This window comes from Globicephala melas, chromosome 1 (genome assembly GCF_963455315.2).
Source record: "Globicephala melas chromosome 1, mGloMel1.2, whole genome shotgun sequence".
In the NCBI taxonomy this organism is placed as follows: domain Eukaryota; kingdom Metazoa; phylum Chordata; class Mammalia; order Artiodactyla; family Delphinidae; genus Globicephala; species Globicephala melas.
Genome location: NC_083314.1, coordinates 82,176,446 through 82,201,398, shown reverse-complemented (window position 1 = coordinate 82,201,398; position 24,953 = coordinate 82,176,446). Strand labels below are relative to the sequence as shown.

At 45.6% G+C, this 24,953-nt stretch overlaps 1 protein-coding gene across 37 annotated transcripts in view; it reads left to right on the top strand.

The window, feature by feature from the left end:
- Window positions 1-24,953, top strand: part of PDE4DIP (phosphodiesterase 4D interacting protein) — a 224,037-nt gene that overhangs the window by 173,362 nt on the left and 25,722 nt on the right. For 16 of the 37 annotated variants that reach the window (XR_009564256.2, XM_060300509.1, XM_060300493.1 and 13 more), the window contains 14 exons: window positions 2,514-2,746; window positions 5,373-5,808; window positions 8,054-8,246; window positions 9,121-9,240; window positions 10,077-10,605; window positions 12,089-12,324; window positions 13,355-13,406; window positions 14,524-14,747; window positions 15,367-15,519; window positions 17,556-17,741; window positions 21,532-21,783; window positions 22,129-22,260; window positions 22,946-23,065; window positions 24,516-24,705. Coding sequence is in view for 36 of the 37 variants with exons in the window: in XM_060300509.1 (XP_060156492.1) it covers window positions 2,514-2,746; window positions 5,373-5,808; window positions 8,054-8,246; window positions 9,121-9,240; window positions 10,077-10,605; window positions 12,089-12,324; window positions 13,355-13,406; window positions 14,524-14,747; window positions 15,367-15,519; window positions 17,556-17,741; window positions 21,532-21,783; window positions 22,129-22,260; window positions 22,946-23,065; window positions 24,516-24,705 (3,056 nt within the window). In the remaining variant the exon portion in view is untranslated. The remainder of the gene's footprint in view (window positions 1-2,513; window positions 2,747-5,372; window positions 5,809-8,053; window positions 8,247-9,120; window positions 9,241-10,076; window positions 10,606-12,088; window positions 12,325-13,354; window positions 13,407-14,523; window positions 14,748-15,366; window positions 15,520-17,555; window positions 17,742-21,531; window positions 21,784-22,128; window positions 22,261-22,945; window positions 23,066-24,515; window positions 24,706-24,953) is intronic. The other 21 variants (XM_060300663.1, XM_060300504.1, XM_060300573.1 and 18 more) reach the window with 7 other exon arrangements.

Sequence of the window (24,953 nt, the reverse complement as noted above, 5' to 3'; positions counted from 1 at the left end):
AAACAATAGAAATACTAGCTTTCCATAGATGTTAAAGAAAAAAATAAAAAGGTTAGATCCTGAGTCACTTTTCATGCATTTACATTTAAATTTTACAGACAAGGCAGCTAAAGTAAACTCCCTTGGACATGGAAATATGAAAAGGCAAATTAGCCTGGGAACAAATCAGACCTCTGTTTTCTCATTTAAAAGTAAGAAATCAGACCAGATGAACCTTAAGGTCCCTTCTGGTATTAACATTCCATGGGTCTTATTTTTTCTTTTTAAAGAAAGTAGGTATATTTAAATCAATAGAAGATAACATACATCTAGAAGGCACTTTAAAAATAGATGGTATCATTAAAGTTAGACATTTTTAAGCAGAAGGAACCCTGAAGGTTTAGAAAAGAATAAATGTGTCCATATTCAAAGCTGATGACATTGTTTAGTTAGTTGCAAAGAGTTTATTTAGAAAGGTAATGTCACATAATTTAAATGAAGGGTGAGGTCATAAACTTTCAAAAGTGATTTTATCCAGTCCCCCTTCCTTTATTTTGACCCAAGTGCTTCGTGGCACATGTGGGGATGGCCACCAGTCCAACTAAGCCTGGCAGTAGAACCATAGAAACACATTCCCAGGAGCCTCTCAATCTCAGGCTTACAACCCCAGGTGGGATGGGATGCCTAGGAAATGAGCACCTGTGTGAGGCATCTCTTCCTTCTTTGATGTGGGTGCGTATCTCGCACATCTCTTTACAACCTCAACTGCTATGCTACTAAATGCTTTTACACATACGTGCCATATGAATCAACCCCAGGACATACCTGAAACCTAGACTTTATCATGCTGTTACGAGGTCCAAAGCAACAGTCAATGGCTTTGTGCCAAGCCGAGCAGCTGTTAATCATTGATCCATTTAAGCTCCTCTGAGCCCTGTTCTGTCCAATATATCAATATTTCTGACCTAACTGAAGCAATAAAGCACATAATTAATTCTACAAATCATCCCTAATCAAGTGGCCGCTACATGATTTATGGAGATGCACATAAATATTTTGATGACTTTGATGATTGTGAAATGATTCTGTATAGCCGGAATGAATTTGTGACAGGAACAAGTCATTATATTTATAGAGATAAAAGAAAACAATATGACCCAGAAATAGCTGTGGGGAGAGTTGGAAAATTGGGAGGTCAAAATTGACCTGAAGTTAAGTAAAACCCCAAAATGCTGCCACTGAAAGGAAAAATAAGCCAATATGACATTGGAATATAAGATTAATATTCAACAGACAGGCAAGAAATTCACATACTAAAATGATTAGTCATATACTAAGTAGATTATCATACTCATGTTTTGGTTTCTACACTTTTAAAAGCATGGGAAAAGCTGGAGAGGAGCCCAAGATGAACAATAAAATTTTAAAGTTAAAAAATTAATTTAAAAAATTATTTATTTTTATTTTTGGCTGCATTGAGTCTTCGTTGCTGTGCGCGGGCTTCTCATTGCGGTGGCTTCTCTTGTTGCAGAGTGTGGGCTCTAGGTGTGCTGGCTTCAGTAGTTGTGGCATATGGGCTCAGTAGTTGTGGCTCACGGGCTCTAGAGCGCAGGCTCAGTAGCTCTGGCACATGGGCTTAGCTGCTCTGTGACATGTGGGATCTTCCCAGACCAGGGCTTGAACCCATGTCCCCTGCATTGGCAGGCAGATTCTTAACCACTGTGCCACCAGGGAGGCCCTAAAATATTATCTGAGGAAAAACTATACAATCTGCTCTAGTTGAACATTAAGGAGTAACTTCAAGAGTATCCTCAAAAAACAAAGGTGATGGGAAATTGCTTCTGCTTGTTTTCTTCTCACGCGCTTAGATTTGTAGAGAGAGTTTGGCTGGCAACATCAGCATAGGGTGATCACCAACAAGGGAAATTGGTTGCTAGGCAGGTGGCCTCTCTTTAACTTCTCAGCAATTGTAGAGTGTGATTCTCCTATTGCCAATGAAATTAAGGTTGCTTTGTCTTAACTGTAGCTCCGCCTATACCCTAATTCTCTGACTCTGACTCCTGATTCCTGAGTGCCCAGATCCTTCCTCGTAATCATCCTTTTTGGAGTCTGAGTTACAGCCTCAGGCTTTGAGCTTTGGTATCTTAGCCATGATCTTTGCAGTCAAGGACTCAGGTGTTGAGCTGATGAAGCTTCCTGACTGTGAGAAGACTCCCGGAGAACTCTGTCCCCTCAGAAAGAGAAGGATCACAGCATCCACACTCTCCAGTCCTGTTTAAACCTCATTTGTTTGCTTTTGTTTTAAGTTTGTTGTGTGCTTGTGTTTTTTTCCTCACCCACCTCTGCCCATGGCAACAATTCTCCCTGCTTGTGGGGTATGTCCTCTCACCCAAACCAGTCTCCAGGGCCCTTAGAGGGGGAGCTCCTTTTAGGTCTGCCTGTTTTGGTCCCCTAGAAGGCTGCCTTTGTGATCTGATGTTCCTCATAGATCCTCTTCAATGCACTAACTTCTTTAAACCATGATTTTCTTTCAGCTCATCAAGGTAGCTTTGGAGAAAAGCCTGGCAGCTGTGGAGACCCAGAACGTATCTCTTGCCCCTCCATCCACGACAGGAGAGGACAGTGACAGGGGTCTTCAGGAGGAGATGCTCCACCTGAGGGCTGAGATTCATCAGCTCTTAGAGGAGAAGAGGAAAGCTGAGGGGGAACTGAAGGAGCTAAAGGCTCAAATCGAGGAAGCAGGATTCTCCTCTGTGGCCCACATCAGGTAGGATGTGCACCAGAGAAGGGGAGCCTGCTGACGGAGAGGCTACCATAGCCAAGGGACTCACCTTGCTGCTGCCAAGGCATTTGTGCTGCCGTGGGGCTTTTTGATCCACATCCCGTGCTCCGTGCATTAATTGTTCTACAGATTCTTAGAAAAGTTAATCATATTGGATAATGGGGATTATCAATAATTACCATTCAAACTATTAAAATAAATCTGGTCTTAATTCAGTATAATAATGTCCATTATTAGCTATACATATATGACTGTCATGAGTGGAAATCTCCTAGTTGAATTCTTTTGAATTGACTGTGACATGTGAGGAATCTTCTGCTACCCAAGATGCTTCACTGCTATATGCAGAACCAGAATAGTCCATGAGGAGAAGGATTTATACAGAGGCCCTTCCACCTCCACTCAGCTCTCTCTCAGTAGCACAAATCCTTAAATCACAGAATAGCAATTTTAATAATCTCTGCTGTTTTATTTACTTTGCAAAAGTGGTAAGTAGCTTATTCATTGGCTAGATTGACCACTCTGTCTTTAATGGCTTTTTTTCAAAAGATGCTTGGGGAACATGCTGGTAACATAGGGCTAATCCACTTATTCATTCATCCCTGAGGGTCATCATCATAATGGCCTGCTGTTTAGAACACAGCTGTGCAGATGTACAACTTCTAACTCATGCCCTATTGTTTCCCTACCTATTATGTGCCACTTAAATGTCCCTGAATCATAGAATGATATTAGTACAGAAGAGGATCTTGACATCCAGCATAATGTCTTATTTCATAGTTGAGGAAACTCTGGCCTAAAAAGTTCTGGTAACTTGCTCAAGGTTGCATAATAGTCCCTGGCTAGACCCCTGGCTCCCAATTATTAAATTATAAACCTTTTTCTTCTATACTGTATACTTTGTCAAACAATTTTTGAAATACTCTTGTGATCATCCTTAATGTTGGTTCTTTTACTCTGAATTATCGTGATATTTCTTTTCTTAAATTCTACTTAAGTTAAAGCTTAAGTTTGACTTAAACTTTGTTATGTGTCAACTTTGTTGTGCTATCATGGGTGAGAACAATACATCTCTTTTGATCCTATAGTTGAATATACAATCCAACCAAATGTAGTACCTTCATGAATTATTTTCCTTTTTCCTCAGTTACTAACCTAAAACTGATTGAACTCTTCCTCCAACCTGAAGCACCACTGATACTGTAGAAGATAGAATCTATGTAATTAGTAGTCCCTCTTTTGAGATTTTGTTGAACATTGCTGTTGTTAGTTTGTATTGTGAACACAGCAAATATAAAGTTATGACATAATATTAAATATTCTTCTTTATACCACACATGTGCCCCTTTCTTTCCCTTTTACACATCAGTTTTGGTAAAATACCTGTCCCACTTTTCTCCATTGAAACTCTCATAGACGATCTCTCTGATTCCTGTGTCCTAAGGCATTTTCATCCTTGATTGAAAGCTAGACAAGCTGTGCTCTATTCCAAAACTTCAGGATCTGAGAAACCCAGTCTAGGGGCATAGCCAACTGCTGGTCCTTCAGGCTATGAATTATTACTTCCTTTGCCTCTTCTGGTCAGCAGTTCTCAATTTAGTGTGCTTAAGAATCACCTGTGGAACTTAAGTAAAATGTCGATGTGTAGGCCTTAGCTCTAAAGCTTTTTAAACAGGCACCTCCTAGGATTCTGCTGTCAGTATTCCTCAGGTCTGCAGCTAGTATGAGCAGGATTAAATGACTTCTCTGTTGCAGACACCGAGCCAGCCATACTACGTATGTAATTTCATGTAAGCATCCAGTAACTCCACTAGGTCAGTGTTAGAGGTTAAGTGAACTGCCTTTTTAAGTAAATTGCCTTTTTAAAGCCATATTTTTTATTGCTTCCACCCAATCCTAGTGAAATATTCGGTGGGAGGAAAGGCTGCGTCTAGAATGTCTTGGTGAAAATTAGTTATTTAGTCCATTTTATTTCCTCAACAAATTGAATATTTTATGCGCAGCTGGCACTGTGGAGGTTCTGGAGGTACAGGGCGAACGGGACACGCAGAATCCCTGTTCTTATGAAGATGATCTCCTATCACAGGAGCCAGATGTAAAGCAAATAATTAACATAAGTACATTTGATGATAGTTGTGATTAGTGTTATTTATTTCTTCTGTGTTCCTAGGTCCAAATTTCTCATCCAGTAGTTGAAAAGTGACTGATGATAATTAATAGAACCGTAGAATCCATAATAATAAATTTGTCCCAATGTCCTTTTTATTTTTTTCTTAACAGTGTAGTTACCCTTGTTTATTCCGGAGGCCACTGAAAATTAGAACATGAGGCTGCAAGCATGAGTAAAGACAACTAGACTGGGTGTCTTGAGTCCTAGATTTTTAGTGATGATGCTGCCACCAAGTAGCTATGGGAGTGCGGGTAATCTCTTGCTCTTTCTGAGTCTTGGTTTCCTCGTGTATAAAATAAGGGAGTTGTTGTAGGTCTCTGAGGTCTCTTCATGCTCTGGGGTGTCTCTGAGTCTCTGATGGCCTGAGGTGTGGGTAAACGGGGCTATTAGGAACCGAGGCCAAGACCAGACCTGGCCCCTGATTATGTATGTTTCCTGTAGGAACACCATGCTGAGCCTTTGCCTTGAGAATGCAGAGCTGAAAGAGCAGATGGGAGAAGCAATGTCTGATGGATGGGAGATTGAGGAAGACAAGGAGAAGGGCGAGGTGATGGTGGAGACTGTGGTTGCCAAAGGGGGTCCGAATGAGAATAGCCTTCAGGCTGAATTCAGAAAGCTCCAGGGAAAACTGAAGAATGCCCACAATATCATCAACCTCCTCAAAGAACAGCTGGTGCTGAGCACCAGGGAAGGGAATAGTAAACTTAATCCTGAGCTCCTTGGGCACCTGGCCAGGGAGATCGACAGAATGAACACAGAGCTGGTTCGCTCTTCTGGAAAGCACCAATGCCAAGAAGAGGAGGGTGTGACCATGAGGCCTTGCCCCAGACCCCAGAGCCTTGACCTTGGGACTGCCTTCGCAGCGGATACCCACCAAGTAAGTGTGGGATTAGATGGAATGAAAGACCCTTGGAGAAGGGTTGGAAATGTCAGTTTCTACCTTAAACAGTTCTGCCCTGTGGGTCAGGAGGTGCCAAGGGAAGGGCACCTTTGCACCACAAGTAGTGGTGATAATATTCCTCACACATCAACCTTTAGAAAGGGTTTTTACAACATTATCTTATAAATATTACATGAATAATTAATTTTCCATAAATATTTGAGTGCCTAATTTTCCAGATAAGAGACTAGACATTGGAAGCAGGCAATAAGGCTTTGTCTCTGTCCTTCAGGTATTCAGTATGGTGGGAAAGATGGCACAAAACCAGATCATTTCAATAAGATGCAATATAGGGATACATGGGGTTTTAAGGCAGCCAGACAAGTGGTGTGTAATGACATCTCTTCCTTATCACTGCCATTTTCATCACAGCTCATCACAGGTGTCTGTCCCTGAGCCTCAGAAGGAGTTATCGGGATCCTCTAAGGGGAGGCAGCTGAGCTGAGGATTAAGTAAAATGGAGACTACAGAGGATTCTTTTTTTTTTTAAATTGGGGTATAGTTGTTTTACAATGTTGTGTTAGTTTCTACTGTACAGCAAAATGAAGTAGAGTTCCCTGTGCTATACAGCAGGTTCTCATTAGCTATCTATTTTATACATATTAGTGTATATATGTCAATCCCAGTCTTCCAGTTCATCCCACCACCCTCCCCCTTTCCCCCATTGGTGTCCATACATTTGGTCCCTACATCTATGTCTCTATTTCTGCCTTGCAGACCGGTTCATCTGTACCATTTTTCTAGATTCCACATGTATGTGTTAATATATGATATTTATTTTTCTGACTTACTTCATTCTGTATGACATTCTCTAGGTCCATCCACGTCTCTACAAATGACCCAATTTCATTCCTTTTTATGGCTGAGTAATATTCCATTGTATATATTTACCACATCTTTATCCATTCATCTGTCGATGGACACTTAGGTTGCTTCCATGTCCTGGCTATTGTAAATAGAGCTGCAGTGAACATTGTGGTACATGACTCTTTTTGAATTATGGTTTTCTCTGGGTATATGCCCTGTAGTGGGATTGCTGGGTCATATGGTAGTTCTATTTGTAGTTTTTTACGGAACCTCCATACTGTTCTCCATAGTGGCTGTATCAATTTACATTCCCACCAGCAGTGCAAGAGTGTTCCCTTTTCTCCACACCCTCTCCAGCATTTATTGTTTGTAGATTTTCTGATGATGCCCATTCTAACGGGTATGAGGTGATACCTCATTGTACTTTTGATTTGCATTTCTCTAATAATTAGTGATGTTGAGCACCTTTTCATGGGCCTCTTGGCCATCTGTATGTCTTCTTTGAAGAAATGTCTATTTAGGTCTTCTGCCCATTTTTGGATTGGGTTGTTAGATTTTTGGTATTGAGCTGCATGAGCTGTGTATATATTTGGAGATTAATCCTTTGTCCACTGATTCGTTTGCAAATATTTTCTCCCATTCTGATGGTTTTTTGTCTTGTTTATGGTTTCCTTTGCTGTGCAAAAGCTTTTAGGTTTCATTAGGTCCCATTTGTTTATTTTTTTTATTTCCATTACTCTAGGAGGTGCATCAAAAAAGATATTGCTAGACGCAACAGGGAAGACATATGGGAACATATGTTTATGTATGACTGATTCACTTTGTTATAAAGCAGAAACTAACACACCATTGTAAAGCAATTATACCCCAATAAAGATGTTAAAAAAAAAAAAAAAAGATATTGCTGTGATGTATGTCAAAGAGTGTTCTTCCTATGTTTTCCTCTAAGAGTTTCATAGTGTCTGGTCTTACATTTAGGTCTTTAATCCATTCTGAGTTTATTTTTGTGTATGATGTTAGGGAGTGTTCCACTTTCTGCAGAGGATTCTGAGAGGGCAACTGGGCAGGAATGCAGGGAAGGATGAGTGGAGGTTTCCACCCCTTCTCTCTTCAATCATTGAACAAACATTTACTGAGAGCTCCTCCTCGTTAGATTCAATTGGCACCATGCTATGTGTTGTAGATACAGAGATGAATAAAACATTACCCCAGCTCTCCAGGAGCTCGTTCCGGAAAGCAAGTAAGTGCCAAATGGGATGAGGAGCGCTGTGACAGACACATGAATAAAGTCCACAGGGTTCGCAAGGGGTAGCAGCCATCACTGCCTGGGGGATGAGCTCAGACTGCCCTGACCCTGTGCTGGTTCTTTTCACAGCTGGTCAACCAGCCCCAGGCCCGTAACTCTGGACCTCAGTCAGAATTTAGCCTCCCAGGATCCACCAAGCACCTGCGCTCCCAGTTGGCACAGTGCAGACAACGCTATCAAGATCTCCAGGAGAAGCTGCTGATATCAGAAGCCACTGTCTTTGCCCAGGCCAACCAGCTGGAGAAATACAGAGTCATGTTTAGTAAGTCTTAAGTTCACGTCACCAAAGTGTCTGTCTTCTCCCTGAGAAGCCACATGCTTTGCAGACTTCACTTTTCTTCCCCAAATTTAATCCTGACCACAACCCTAGGATTGTGGAAGTGGATACTTCAATTTGCAGATGGCAGAGAAGAGTAAATGAATAAATCAAGTTTGCAGTGACAGTATAGGGAGGAAATGGACTAACACCTAGATTTGCTGATTTCTGGTACAGTCAACAAACTGCCTTACCTCTCTCAACGTATGCTAACTGCTTCTCTTCTGCTCCTCTTTGCACCACATCAGATTCTTAAAAAATATACCATCATTGTTGGTCTAGAATCAGCGCTTTCTAATAGAACTTCTGCGGTGACAGAAATGTTCTATACCTACGTCATATGTGGTCATGGAGAACATGAAATGTAGTTAGTTCAACTTGGGAATTTTAAGCTTAATTTTAATCAGTTTAACCTAAAATAGTCCCACGTGGCTAGTAGCTACCTTACGGAACAGTACAGATCTAGATGTCTTTGAAACTCTGAATTAGTTCAGCTCCGTTCAAACATTTACTGAGCCCCTGTGAACAAAGCATTTACTCGTTTCCCTGGGACTTCTAGAGATGACTTAAAAATGTCTGGTCCCAGCGAAGCCCCGTTATCTGTAGATGGGATCATCAATGGCAAACAGGCTCATCGTGGCAGAGGGAAGTCCTGCTGTCTGGAGCAGGTGGTCTCTTCTCCCACCTAAGTCCAAAGAAGCATCTATTCCACTGTGGACCTAACCTCCCTGCACCCTAAGGGCCAGGGTATGTGCCACTGAGGGTGAGGGTGTATGTGGGTAATTCAGATACTCTGTAACACCCCCTGTCTCTTCCTAAGCAGGTGAATCCTTAGTGAAGCAGGACAGCAAGCAGGTGCAGGTGGACCTCCAAGACCTGGGCTATGAGACTTGTGGCCGAAGCGAGAATGAGGCTGAGCGGGAGGAGAGCACCAGTCCCGGTAAGAGCACAAGTATGGGGTTCACCTTCCCTCCCTAGAGGCAGCCTTCACATTTGGGTGCCGTTGGCAAGTCCCACATGCAACGAGGAGTAGGGATGAGGGGGCATGGTAGACTGAAGAGGACACAAGACCAGAGAGGGACAGGAAGTTTGGAGGAGAACTCTTGCCCAGAATGAGGCTGTGTGAGTTTGAATTTCTACACTTAGTTTTCAGCATACTGCTGTTAATTTAAAAAAATGTTCTATCCAACTGTTTATTATAGAAAAAATACTAAGGTCTATTTATTAATGAGAAGACCAGATGAGCTTTGGGGGAATAGGCAAACCATAAGTTTAAAAATATATATTCTTCTATTATAAAAGTACTGTGGGGCTTCCCTGGTGGCGCAGTGGTTGAGAGTCCGCCTGCCGATGCAGGGGACACGGGTTCGTGCCCCGGTCCGGGAAGATCCCACATGCCGCGGAGCAGCTGGGCCCGTGAACCATGGCCGCTGAGCCTGCGCGTCCGGAGCCTGTGCTCCTCAACGGGAGAGGCCACAACAGTGAGAGGCCCGCGTACCGCAAAAAAAAAAAAAAAAGTACTGTGACTATAGGGACATCCACCAAATTGAAATCAAGGAGGAAAACACTTGAGTAAAATAGAAGGTGACCACACCTGACTTGCTGGGCTCTTGGGAGGGTAAGAAATACTGCATTTGAATGTTAGTACAGTGCCAGCACTGAATAAAGTACTGCTTCAACTTTTGCTCTAGTAATTATTGTCCTCAAGACCTTGAAGGGAGTGGCCTCAGCAGCACGTCCAGCTTTACTCAGGAAGATGTCTTTGTCTTTTCTCAGAGTGTGAGGAGCATGACAGCCTCAGGGAAACTGTCCTAATGGAGGGGCTATGCTCTGAGCAGGGACATCTGAGCTCCACACTGGCCAGCCCCCCTGGAAAGAAGCCCTTGGAGAGCCAGCTAGGGAAGCAGGAGGAGTTCCAGGCATATGGAAAGTCAGAAGACATCTCTGTCCTATGTAAGGACATCAAAGATCTGAAGGCCCAGCTGCAGAACGCCAACAAGGTCATTCAAAACCTCAAGAGCCGGGTCCGGTCCCTCTCAGTTACAAGCGATTATTCATCTAGTCTGGAGAGACCCCAAAAGCTGAAAGCTGTTGGTACCCTCGAGGGATCTTCACCTCATAGTGTCACTGATGAGGACGAGGGGTGGCTGTCTGATGGCACTGGGGCTTTCTACCCCCCAGGGCTTCAGGCTAAAAAGGATCTGGAGAGTCTGATCCAGAGGGTGTCCCAGCTGGAAGCCCAGCTCCCAAAAACTGGAACAGAAGGGAAGCTGGCCGAGGAGCTGAGATCAGCCTCGTGGCCTGGGTAAGGAGGGTACTCTTTGGACCATTACTTGATTGATGATGTCTAAGTTTATGTTTGAAGGAGGGTAGCCCGGGCAGGTAGAAGAGAACCCATCAGGGCAATCAGAGGAGCACCTATTTAAACGGTAGCCCTAGGTCTGAAGAAAAGACACGTGACCCCTGCTGGGAGATACCAGGTCCCTGGGATTTCCTCCTTAGGAATGTATTCTTAAAGTGACAGGATATATGATATAAGTGGTAAGACTGGAGTCAGACTTCCTGGGTTCGAATCCTAGCTCTGGGACTTACAGGCTATGCAACCTACTCAGTCTTTCTGAGCCTATTTCTTTACCTATTAAATGAGGATAATAAGAAAACCTATCTCAAAGGGTGGTTATTAGGTTTAAATGAATTAATACAAGTGCTTATAATGATGCCTAGCATATATTAAAGCTCTCAACAGTATTTGCCATAATTATTATTGTTATTGATACTTTGTGGTTGAAAAACACCAGGGTAGATAGTCCTCTCAGTATCTGGGTCATCTATGCTGAGTAACAAACCACCCCAAAGCTCAGGGGATTGAAGCAATAATTTATGTGGATTGGCTGGGCTGAGCAGTGTAGCTCTCACTTGGGGTCTCTCATGCGGCTGCCATCAGATGGAGGTTGGGGCTGGAGTCACTGAAATGTCTGCCTGGACACAGCTTCTTCATTCATGTGTCTGGTGACGTGGTGCTCCTTGGCTTCTCTCTTTCTCCATGTGGCTCCTTGTCTTCCGGGGCCTCTCCTCCTGGCCTGGGCCTCTCATAGTACGGTGGTCTCAGGGTAGTTTCACTTCAGCATGGCAGCTGGCTTCCAAGTGGAAGTTGCCAGGCCAGTTAAGAGCGACTCCTGGACTCAGTACAGTGTTACCTCCACTATGTTACCTTGGTCATGGTGGTCACAGAACCCACCCAGAGTTAAGGAGGTAGAGAATAACTTCTGCCCAATGATGAAAGAGGGACACAGCCACATTATAGAGGAGCACATGGAACGGGAGCTTGAGTAATGGCCAACTTTGCAAAATACAGTCTGCCATAATATAGATGGTCTTTGAAGTAGAAGACATGAAAGGACCTATTTGGATTTTTAGTATTTATTGAGCATCTACCCAATAACTATATTTAGTATTTATTGAGTATCAACTGTAAGTCTACACTATATTGGTGCTGTAAGGGATGTAAACGATGGCACTGTATTTACCCCCACAGAACTTATTTTTCATTTTTGGACACATGACTAACACATATAAAACAGTGGAAGAATGGTGGCATACCATGTTGTTTGATGCAAGTTTGTCAGAACAGAATTTACTCTTAAATACATCCTTTGGTTTTTGTGCCAGAATTCAGCTTAAACGGAGGAACTCTTAGAGATGTTCTCACAGAAATGACTACAGAAGCCCCCATAACTTAATTTTCACTCTTTTCCATTCTTACCCTTTCCTCTTCTTTCCTACATTAGGAAATATGATTCCCTGATTCAGGACCAGGCCCGAGAACTATCCTACCTACGCCAGAAAATACGAGAAGGGAGAGGTATCTGTTATCTTCTCACCCAGCATGCGAAAGATACAGTAAAGTCTTTCGAGGACCTCCTAAGGAGCAATGACATTGACTACTACTTGGGGCAGAGCTTCCGGGAGCAACTCGCTCAGGGAAGCCAGCTGACAGAGAGGCTCACCAGCAAACTCAGCACCAGTAAGTTGGCCACAGGGCTTTTGGACACTCTCAGTCCCTCCCAGAGCCCAGCCCCAGGTGACCGCCACACCTCCACCACAGCCTTTTAACCCAGGTTCTGCTTCCACTTCATTTAACCCAGGGGTCATTACAGAATCGGGACTGGCCAGTGGGAAGCACTGAGGAGGAACCACAGGGTCAGAGAGGCCATGATTACAGCATCATTTATGGAATGTGACCTTTAGGGAAGGAGGCTGAGTCCATCTAGTGCTAAGGGGGAGAAAGGGAGACGAGATCAGAGGACTTCACTGTAGTTAAAGGAGCCCTGAACCGAGACTTGCAGTACGCAAGCTCTAGCCTGGATGCTGCCATAAGTTTCTTTGGGCAAATGACTTAAACTTTTGGTATCTCTGTTTCTTCATCTATTGCCTGGTATTGCACATGAATGTAATTCAAATACAGATGAAGCACTATGCCCTTTTGAACATGGTTTGGGCACTGAATGTCATAGTACAAGGGCTAGGAATATTGGTAATTATTGAAGCCCTTGACTTAGAATTTCCTGACAGCACCCGAGGGAGAACAGCAGGATCAGTCTTGGGGGCCAACCATCCCACATCCTAGCGGCAGGTGCAGAGGTGGGACAGGGCTGTTTATCATCTCCTCAAAGCAAGAGTAGGTTCTACATGAAAGCTGTGATGGGTCACAGAGCTGCTCCGTCTGGGAGTCAGTCTGTGGCAGGCTTGGAGGCTGGAATGTTCCAGAGGGAAGTTAGCCAAGTGCCTTTTATACTTTGTTTGCATTGATTTAGGGTAGAGGAAGTCATGATGGTGATTACCAGGTCAGGGAAGGTCTGCCTGGTGAGCTCAGGAGAACCTGCAGGTCTGTTCTCTAAAGATACAATCTGAGGTCTCCCAGAGCAATTCTCCCACATATCCTGGACATACACAGAGTAGTCACTATTTTGCACCCAAATTGGCTCCTGCATTTATAATGTGTGAAGTGAGACCTGTTTAATTTCTTACTGTTTCTTTCTGAATTTGGTTTGCAGAGGATCATAAAAGTGAGAAAGATCAAGCTGGACTTGAGCCGCTGGCCCTGAGGTAATTCAAGTAGGATCTGGTAAAGAATCAGGAACAAGGCCTAAGGGGTCAAGGGTGGCTGCAGTTTCACAGATCAGGGGGAAAAAAGGAAAATGCTGATTGTAATGAATTCATTTATTCATGGAACACATTACTGTTCTTTTTAGCCTTACTCTCTTTTGATATAGTTCTATTGATTTCTGTTTGTATATTTATTCAAATTAGTAACCTAGATTTATTATTATATTATTAGCTTAGTAACCTAGAGTCAGTCTGACTTAAAAGTAAACTAACCAGGTTTTAAGGGTCCTTGGCACCCCAAGGATCTCCTCTGCTTCCCCACTGTGTGTTTAAAGACCAAGGTGTGCTTTTTGCCAACTTGGCTTTCCCCAAGTTGAGTTGGCAGCGAGTTTAATGGCCACACAATTTCCTTGGGAAAAAAAGAATTGTATTACAGTTCCTAATTTAAAAAAAGTGCTTGACGTTGCAGATCCCGGGAGGCTACAGCGTCTTAGGAGCCAGTTTTCACTGAGTCACTGAATGTTATCTCATTACGTGCAATAAAATACAGGCTCAGAGTCCTTTGTAGTCACTAGTTCACGCCCCTTTGTGTCGTGAGTGTGCTTTAGACCACTCAGTGCTTCTCAAAATATCTGCAGTGAAGGACAAAGTATTTTTTTTGTTTGTTTTCCTTTCTAATCCATCACAGACACACACATTGTCTCTGTCTCAGTCAACCAGATGATTCTACTTATCATACTCCTAGATGTTGTGGGAATGCCACACTGCTATGTTTCTCAAGGCTTACCTTGCATTTCTGTACTTACTGGAGACTGGGAACCAACAGTTCTCGGACTCCAGCTGTACTGGGGACCATACGTTAAGCAGCAGTGCCTTGGAGCACTAGCTGAGCCTCTGCTAGTCCTCAGTGTGTTGTGTGGCCAGTGCACTGGGTAGCTCTTGCTCTCCTTCCCTCTGCACCTGGCTTACTTTCCACTCCTAATCAGAGATGGGTGATTTCGTTTACCCTTTGCAGGAATGGTCCCCTTGACTTATGTGGCTTTTCCCATGTGCCCTAGTCAGGACTAGCTAGTCCAGTGACTTTGGGTTCAGCTGTTGTCCTCCTTCGCCCCACTAGGCTCAGCAGGGAGCTGCAGGAGAAGGAGAAAGTGATTGAAGTCCTGCAGGCCACGTTGGACGCGCGGTCCCTAACGCCCTCCAGCAGCCGTGCCTTGTCTGACTCCCACCGGTCTCCCAGCAGCTCTTCCTTCTCGTCTGATGAGCCGGAAGCCTGCTCTGACATGGACATAGCCAGCGAGTACACACACTATGAAGAGAAGAAGGCTTCACCCGGTCACTCAGGTAGCCTCCACTTTCTGAGTGGAACCACCTCTATCTAGGCTGAGAGGAGACCTCCACATCCAGGCCTTATAGAGGCACCTTGGTGTGTATCAGGCCGAACCGTGCCAAGCACAGGCCCCAGTGGGTCAGGATCTTTGCTATGCTCCTGACTCTGCAAGTTACCCCTGTCGCTGGGTCTCCACCAGCATACGGATACTGCTGTTGGACACGGCGAACGACAGTGGGGAGGGTGAGGTTACGGAGACTTCTCTTCCCCACTGCCTCATGAGCATACCATCTGTCTGACTGACCTCCTTTTTTAAGACGGGATATCTTATCCCTCCAGCTAGCTGCAGTTCCTGAACCCCGGAGTTTCCGTGGGTGTCCACAGATGCTGCTGGACTTGCCTGGTATTTTTGGAGGTGCCATTTTCATGGTTTCAGGCTCTGAGCCCCACTCTCACCTCTAAGGTGGCTTTCCTCACTGAAGGAGCTGTCTGCCAGTAAGGAATGAACACCGCTCCCAGCGCTTGTGCTTGACGCTCTCCCTGAAAACCAGGCTCTGCCCTGGTTAAATATAAGGCCAGATTCCAGTTCTTTGTAGAACATCAAACATGTTCTTTCATTCATGGGTTTTGTAGATTCCATCCATCATTCGAGTCTTTCTGCTGTACTGTCTTCTAAACCATCAGCAACCAGTGCATCTCAGGGGGTTAAGGCCGAACCCAGCAGCAGCCCCAGCAGCTTGCCAGCTCCCCAGAATCCCCCCAAGGAGGCCAGCCCGGCCCATCCAGGTATGCAACAGCCAGTGGGGCAGGGTCTTCATCTCCTCTTCCTCAGCTGCCTGTTTGACTTTTCTTCAGGGACAAGAAAAGCATCATTAGGAGCTTATATATCAATACATCAAATCCTAGACAAAATCAAGAGACCATCCAGATTAGCGAATAGTGTCTGACTCCTCTTTGTTTTAAATATTTTAGAAAAGTAAATAATACACAATAGACTTTGATCTACATATCAATTTTGACCAATAGTTGGCTAATCATTCTAGAAGAAGCATCTTCATTTCTTTCTCTCATTTCACCCTGAGGATCAGAGGCAAAATGCTTCTCCTAGGATTACTGCAGCCAAAGAACAAAGGGAAATTTACATCCGCTGCTCCCTTATATGTGTTCCCCATTTTATCCGCAGAGGAGCCTCTACAGTAGGCAGGGCAGCTTACTTCATAGCTAAGGATGCTTCAGTATCCTCAGACAAGATTCTGTTCATATTACATTATCGTTCATGGGTTTATGAATGGGTTGGTAGTCCTTGATGTGTATAGGGTGTGTATCTTGGACCAGTAGTTGTACATTTCATTTACCTGCCTCAGCTTAGTTACCAGGGGGTGCATTGTTCCATCACAGCTCCACACCGGCAATGGCAGAGAAAGGGCAAACCTTGTTCTCACCTCCTACCACCCAACAAGATGGGCTGGCTGGCCGCCTTCAGTGCGGTTGTGGTGAGGTCGGACTCGTGTAGAGGTGCCCCCAGAAGAACAGCACTTTCCTTCTGCCGCCCTTGTCTCTCTTGAGGACAAGTCAACCAACATCTTAAGAAAAATAATGTGTTCAACTCTTTCTGAGCCTGGGCTCAAAGTTTCTGGGCCAGAGTGGGCAGCAGCCAAACCAGGAAATCATGGGGAAAAGCTATTCACCTAAGCACTGTAGACATCTGTGTAAATGCTTTGGGATCAGAAAGAGCAGAAGGTCAGGGGTTTTAAAATCAGAATGCCTCCCTGAAGGAGGCCTGGTCTGTGTCACTTGGTAATTCAGGGGTCTTTGCTGTACTGCTCTGATACTATGTCAGTATCCTGGGGTAAGGGATGTTTTTCAGAATGTGATCATTGTCTTTCATGTGAGACATTCTCCACAGATCTGTCTTGGTTTCTTCTCCCTCTGTGGGCCATCTGCCCGATAACTCTTTTTAGGAAGAGGAGACAGATTCAAACATGAGAACTTCCCAGGGTTCCTAAAGACCTGTCTATAGATGGACTGCCTAATGATGACCTGTGAAGATTTTTTTAGAAAGAAATTTCTAAGCCCTACTGCCAGAGTTTATGATTCAGTAGATTGCAGTAAGGATGAAAGAACCCGTATATTTTAAGAATCTTTCTTAAATTATTTGAATGTCCAGAAAGATTTGCAAGCCATTGTGTGTAGGTCAGTATGCCAAGGCTTTTATTTTTCCTTTGGTGAATGAACACATTGATTTGGGATTCTGAAGTTTGTTTCCATCAGTGTTGAATTACATGCATTAGTCATGCAAACGTCCCCACTATCGTAGTCTACTTCTGCCCTCCTCAGGATGAGTCCTGTTGCTTTCAAAAGAGGACTTCTAGGTGTAGGGAGAGTCTTGTCACAAGGGCCAGGACTAGCACATGCTGGTAGCAGCACCGCAGGGGCTCTTGAGAGCATCCAGGCACAGCCATCCTCACCTATCCGTGTCCAGATGGCTAAGATGGGGCTTTCATGGCTGCCTGGGTTATGGTAGTGCCACCTTGCCTTTTGTAGCCAATTGTTTTCAAGATGAGCATAGAATGTGTATGCAAGATACATGTACAGGATACATCCCTGGCTGGGAAGGAGGAGGAGGGGGTCAGCTAGGCCAACATCCTGGGTAACAGTGCTTCCCCTTGGCCATCTCAGTCATCACCACATTGAATGATAGACACTCCCCAAGGAGATGTTTGGTCAGGGAATAGTTTCACCTTCTCAATCTTCCACCCATTCTTTTCTCTGACTTTCTCTCTAATGGTTTATCTCCTTTCTCCCTAACTTTCTATTTCTAGGCCTTCATTTTCAATCCATACCCACGCTGGTTAGCCTTCCCCAGGCACCACTGCCCTCAGCTCCACCCAGCTTCCTGCCTTTCAGCTCTGCTGGCCCTCCCCTCCTTGGCTGCTGTGAGACACCCATGGTCTCCTTGGTTGAGGCTCAGCAGGAGCTGCAGATGCTGCAGAAGCAGTTGGGAGAAAGTGAGCACTTCCTGCTGCATTTGTGTTCTTGCGAATGATGGACCCACACTGTGTTTCTCTGCATGGCTTTGGCTGGATGGCAGAGTTTTAAAAAATAACATAGGGGTACACGTTATCAGTGGACAACTGAGGGAGGGCTGTGCTTGCCGCTTTGGGAACTATATTTCCTGTTATCTTTCTCATGTGTGTGCCTCATCAGTTAACAGGTATATATGTTCATCAGGCCCTAGACCTGGTGCTCTCCCACTGCTGACAGTGTGGGGTACCTTCCGCCAAGTGTATTGAAGCCCTGACACATTGGCAACATGTTCACTGGCAGGACATGGGAGAGAGTTTTTTTGCCTGCCAACGCAGGATGAAGTGGCCAGAAAAAGATGGCCACATTCAATGGGATAATTTCCATGGCAATTATATCCTCCTCAGTGAAATGTTTTTAGTCAAGTTCAAATTCTGACATCATCAGGTTCGGGGCTAAAAGGATGGTGGAGGAGGGATTAAGAAGGGGTGCCAGGGCTTCCCTGGTGGTGCGGTGGTTGAGAGTCCGCCTGCCGATGCAGGGGACACGGGTTCGTGCCCCGGTCTGGGAAGATCCCACATGCTGTGGAGCTGCTAGGCCCGTGAGCCATGGCCGCTGAGCCTGCGCGTCCGGAGCCTGTGCTTCGCAACGGGAGAGGCCACAACAGTGAGAGGCCCGCGTACCGCAAAAAAAAAAAAAAAAAAAAAGAAGGGGTGCCAAACCTCTCTTCCCCTTACACGAGGTTAATTTCTGTTTCTGCACAGGCGACACAAGGACAGCTAGAAACAGAAGCACAGGCTGTGATGTCTGATTGTGAATTCTGTCAACTCCCAGATATAATTGATGTTATGTAGTCACAGAATTCATAGAATATGTGGTCATCTTTTAGAGAAAGGTTTGATGTAAATATGGGCTGGATGCCACATCATAAAACATTTTGTTTTATTTTAAGCTATAAGCTATCACTTATAGCTTAAAATAAAAAAAGAACCTCACGTGATGAATTTGCTCTGTAGTAGTGCTTAAAAAAACTAGAAAGCAATTTGAAATTACCTTAAAGCCACACTCTGTGCCTGTAAAGAAGAGCTTGGATGAGGCAGAAATTAAGGGTAGGGTCACTGTACAAAGGGTGTCCAACGACCTAAGACCACAGCTAGGAATCTGCATATCTGAAGCCCCAAAGGTCATTCGGATTGGCTTATTTATCAGCTCTGAAAATGGATACACTGTCTACTCTGACGTCAGTTTGACTTCCAGAACCAGCTAGACTGAGTCTATTTTTAGAAGAGTTTGTACATCTTCCTTTCTGCAGGAAGTGAAGTCTTAGAGGCTACCTTCTGCTTATCAGCATCACACAGGTACAGCAACCTAGGTTTGCCTACCAACGTGAACATGGTTTTACCCTGTTCCCTGCCAGAGCAGTAACTAAAACTCAGGGAAGTGAGGTTACTTGTTCAAGATCACTAGTAACTGGGAGAAATGGGCTTGAATTCAGATCCTCTGCTCCCAGTTCCATATTTCCATTATACCTTCTCTACCTAGAATGGTTTTGTTACAGTCCTGCTCAGAGCACAGAGCTGAGCTCGGCTGAACGACTCTGGAGGCCCCTTGCAACAATCTTTTCTCTCTTTAGAGATGAGAGGAAGGTGCTGTTCTCTCTGATCTAGAACTTGCTACTATAGCACACCTGGAAGCAACAACTGATGGATAACAAATTTGTTCCATGCCGAAAGGCAAAGCTGTTCTCTAGATTACCTTTCTTTTCCTTGACACCTTTTCCTCCATCTTTCCACACTGTCCATTTGTCTTTGCCCAAAGGGAAAGGTGGAGGAAGGAGAGCACTGTGCATGAAAGGGTCTGTGATGTGGGTTGAATTGGAGTCATATCCAGTCTGTGCCACTGGCCAGAGTTTGGGTGGTCCCAGCCTTGGTGAGGAGGGCTGTAGCCCTTTCTTTTGCCTTGTCAAGCACAGTCCTCACCAGCTCTCCTCCTTTGCTTTGAAACAAGCTTCCAAGTGGACAGTGGTGCATGGCGGCTTCTCAGGCCACTGTGGGGCTAAAATTTCCTTGTGCAAGAGTCTGTCTGGTGTCTTTGCATGGTTTAGGGCATGTGCTCTGTATCGTGTGACCGGAAAGACTGGAACATGAGAATACTGATCACTGTTACCGATAGACTTGGCACCTCCTATGACCTTGGTGAGATAGTAAGCTGACTGTCGACAATCACTGATTTCCCCCTCTGCCTGTGTGGGGCTGGGGTTGAAGGAGGTGTGAGAGAGGCAGGAAGTCACATTCTTTAAAATACTGACTACAGGGCTTCCCTGGTGGCGCAGTGGTTGAGAGTCCGCCTGCCAATGCAGGGGACGCGGGTTCGTGCCCCAGTCCGGGAAGATCCCACATCCCACATCCCACATGCCGTGGAGTGGCTGGGCCCGTGAGCCATGGCCGCTGAGCCTGCGCGTCCGGAGCCTGTGCTCCGCAACGGGAGGGTCCACAACAGTGAGAGGCCCGCGTACCTCAAAAAAAAAAAAAAATTACTGACTATAGTTTAGATGCTTACGTGTTTCATCTCCCTCTTTAACTTCCTGTGATCCTAATGAATATCTAGTATTTTTCAAATTGGGGAAGGGGAGACCCATGACAATACTTCTCAAACTTTCCTGCCTCCTAGAATCAGCTGGGATGATTTTAAAACATCCAGTGCCCAAGCTGCACTGCATACCAATTAAGGTAAAACCTCTGGGGGTCCAGGCACCAGTACATGTTTTTACATTGTCTCAGATGATTCCAGTATGTGGCCAATGTTGAGAAACAGTTATAAATGAGGATCAAACTTGGCAACTGCCAATTGCATTAATCCCTCAAAGGGGGTTGGCTTGGTTGGAGGGAACCATGACCTCACTCCTCACTCCTAGTTCTTAGGTGGAGCTACCTACTGCCCATATTGATAATCCCTGGAAGAAGGTAGTTTTCTGAATGTGAATATCCTAAACTATGGCCCTGTTCACCTCTTTCCCTCTCTCCACCAAGTTGGGCTTCTTTTTACACAGAAGCAGAGATAATGGGAAGGCCCATGATTTCATAGGATCTATGAAAGCACCAGTCTATGAAATGAAAGGTCCTCCCTCCCCCATGGAAGAGTGTTCATCACTCTTTAGACATGAGTGATGACATATTTCAGTTCCTGGAACCATGTTGGGTAAGAATGAAATCACCTCTTGCCTTACCTAGAACCTCCCCCAGCCTCAGCAAAGAAGTTCCTCACTCTGGAGTAACTGGGGCCGCCACGTCTAGCTGGATTTATACCCCCTTCCTCTTCTGACAACCCCAAAAGCTGGCAGGTTAGCTTCTGGGTACAGCAAGTACTCATAGGGACACAAATGTTCCCGTTCACAGGTGTGCTCAATGCTATGGCCCATCACACTCTTAACCTCTGATTTTCCCAGTGAGTTCTACTTCTGGAACTTCCCTGGACACTGTCATGAGGAATTATCACAGGAGCCAGGATTAGGGCCACTGGACTTCCCTTTTGTGTACACTGGTGACTTTCTGATATGTTATTCATCCCCTACCTCTTGGTGTCTCATGCTAGCAAATACAAGGGGTGAAAAGTTATAGCCTCTAGGATGGGAATCCTCATCTAATTGGAATTTCCCAGCAGACTGGGACCTCTGATAGCCATGTCCCCTTTAGTGTCTGTTCTTAGCAATCACATGCTTCCTTGCCGATCCTTCTGTTCTGATACTGGTTCTCATTCATGTTTCATTCTGCCCAGGTGTCAGCAGTGTTCATCCTGCTTCCCCAGCCACATTGCCAACCAACCATTTAGAAGCCAGCTCTTCCCACTACCTCAACCCTGCCCAGCCCCTCTCTTCTCTGAGGGGCACCATAGAACTGGGCAGAATCCTTGAGCCTGGGTACTTGGGCAGCAGAGGCCAGTGGGACATGATGAGGCCTCAGAAAGGGAGCATATCTGGGGAACCATCTTCAGGATCCTCCATGTACCAGCTTAACTCCAAACCCACAGGTAAAGCACAAAGCCAAGCAGGTCAATTATTTTTCTAAACCGTGTGAAACCCCTTACACTTACCAGTTACCCTGGTAGCTGTACATGTACAATTACAACTCCCTTACACGAACCCCTGCATGGGAGGAGGCCCATGGGGCTTGGTTAGCACCAGCTGTCCTGTGTTTGAAGCCAATTTACTCTTTAAACAAAGTCACCTGAGCTCCTGGATGCCCGTGAGAGAGACCGGTGATGTTTAGGGATCTTGCTGAGAGGCCACTGGCCAAACCCCCCCCCCATGTGGGCCCCACTAGTGACCAGGATTCTCCATCTCCCACCTCCTCCTGTCCTGCTCGGTGACTGCAGGGACTGACCTGCTAGAGGAGCACCTTGGTGAAATCCGGAACCTGCGCCAGCGCCTGGAGGAGTCCATCTGCATTAACGACCGCCTGCGGGAGCAGCTGGAACACAGGCTCAGCTCCACTGCCCGCGGAAGCGGTAGGAGAGGCCCAGGCCTTCCTGTTTCTGGTTGTAATTAGGGAGCTGCTGAAGGTCAACCCCTAGGCAGAGCTTCGCAGATTTCAAAGCACCGAGGTCTGCTTTTCTGTATTTGCTCCTTACACCAGCAAGGCAGAGGGCAAGTACTTACTATCCTCCCGTTGCAGCTGTATCTGAGCTCAGAGAGTAACTTTCCTTGCGGCAGATCTAACCAGGTCTGGTCCCCAGGATCCTCTGACTTCTCTTCCATCCGAATCTGCTCATATCTGCCTGCTGACTTCTGTGTCCTGGTCCTGTGATTGGCAAGTGGTAGAGCCAGGTCTGCAGGGCCTCCTCCAGCCGCTTACCGAGGTGGCCTTCCTCCCCCACCCCCGCCAGGCTGCTGACACTTGGAGTCCGTCCCTTTCACACGCCCTTGTCCTGCCCACAGCTCAGCAGCAGCTATTTAGGGGAAAGGGCCTCCTGAACAGCTACAGCCAGGGCACGTGGTAATGCACGCACAGAACCCACTCAGAGGAGCCACAGGAAAGCCAGGCATTCAGCCCATCGGGCTTTAGGCCCAGGATGCGAGTTCTCTGGGTTTTCTGCTGGGTTGGGATAGTATCTTTGGAGATACAGAATGAGCAACACAGAGAGCGTCTGTTACCCAAATGTGTGACTTGCCTGCTTGCACTTCCTGGGACAGGACCCACCTCTAACTTCTACAGTCCGGGCCTGGAGTCCACACCTCAGCTCTGCAATGAGAACAGAGTCCTTAGGGAAGAAAACCAGAGGCTTCAGGCTCAGCTCAGTCATGCTTCCAGAGGTGAGTGGTCAAGAGCCACAAACTGTGGTTACTCCCTTTCCTCCCTGCCCGTACCAGTCACCAACTGGAGAAGCAAAGAGACGAGGTGGAGAGAACAGAGCTACCCAGACCCAGCAACCCCAAACTCCCATAGCTATTCTCACTCTAGAAAGGGCTAGTTTCTGGCAATTCCCAACCATGGGCCCTTAGACTCCTAGGCTCCAAGGACAAGGCGCTCTAGGAAATCCACCACCTCTGTGCAACACCCCTGCAGATATTCAGGCATTAGCTCTCAAACTGCAACCTTAGTGCCTGTTCTACCTGCCCACAGTTCACAGCTAGTTTGGACCCAGGACAGGGAGCAACATGAGGCCGATACACTCTCTCAGGTTTCTCCAGACGTGGCAGCTCTGTGTATCCCTCCCATGCTGATCTGCTATCCCCGTATCTCCTCACCACCTCCTACTCATACACTCAGGGCTCCTCTTTGGTCACCAGTCCTCATGACTCTGTGTCTGAAGATGCTAGCAAAATGTCCTCCAGAGCTTTCCCAACACTATTCAGTGGGCATCCACGTGTGGGCATCATTTCCTGTGCGGCCTGGTGGGGCAGCTGACCTTAGTGTTAATTGACTAAATGGAATCCATATACTTTCAATTACAAATTATTTTTATTTACAAATATTTATTGAATAGCCATAACAGAGAATAGTGGCTAAGAGGATTAAGCCCAGAAGGAAAGAATGCTTGTGGGAAAGGAAAAAGACATCAAGAGATATTTCTAACTTAGCCTCCTCAGAGCAAGAAGATGTGAGAGGAGTGATCTCTGCTTGGGAAGATAACAAAAATGATAAGATAAGGGAGAAGGCAGAACTACTAAACTACCATTGCATGCCTGGAAAGAGTAGAACAGACCTCACAGGTGAGAAGATAGTAAGATTTAAAAGAGCTCAGTCTGCCAGGCCCAGGTGATTCTGCCCCAGCCGACTGATAGCACCGGAGCCTTATTCTCAGAGTCCCTGTCAATAGTCTTTGAGAAATCATGAAGATCAGAGAGATGCTGCAAGACCAGGAAAGAACAGATAGCTCTATTTGCAATATGATGAAAACAATATATACTAAAAACTGTAGACAAGAAATTTTGATGTGGATCTGTGGCAAAATTCAAGAATGGATTACTGCACAGAAGGTATGTGAAGACTTAAAAAACAGTGAGCGTCAGGAAGCAGAGTGTTTTCTCTAAAAGCAAGGTGGGACGTATTAAATGAGGATCAAAGGGCATTGCCGAGAAAGAGGTTCCCATCCCTCTGAGTGTGTGGATATAATAGCATACCCTCACTTTGTCTCTCCTGGCAGCATACGCTGGCCCTCCTTTTGCTTTAGTTCTGTTTGTCAGGATGGTTGTGCTTGGGCTCATCTTGCTGCTGACCTTTGGCCCTACAATATATGTACTCCTGTGTTCTGCCCACCAGAGCACTCCCAGGAAACAGAATGCCTGAGGGAGGCTCTGCTGACCTCTCGATCCCGGCTTCAAGAACTGGAAGTGGAGCGGGAGCGCCAAAAGGTGGAACGGCAGCAGCTTCTGGAAGACTTGAAGGAGAAGCAGCAGGAGATCTTGCATTTCGAGGAGGAACGACTATCTCTCCAGGAGAAAGACTCCAGGTTAGAGGGAGCCCACTGATAAGGAAGGTGGCCCATTTTCAGATTTAGCAAAAGGGATATTGGCAAGACGGTTAATGGTCTTGCCATTGAGGTTTTTGGAAACCTCACTATCCCCTCCGCTATACCGGATTTATGGGTAACTTTGAACAGAAGGAAGGACTTCTCTGGAAATGTCTTTTTCACTCCAGAGTTGAAAGAGTAAAACCTTGTTATGGAAGGCTTCAGCATATCAGATTCTGGAGAAAGTA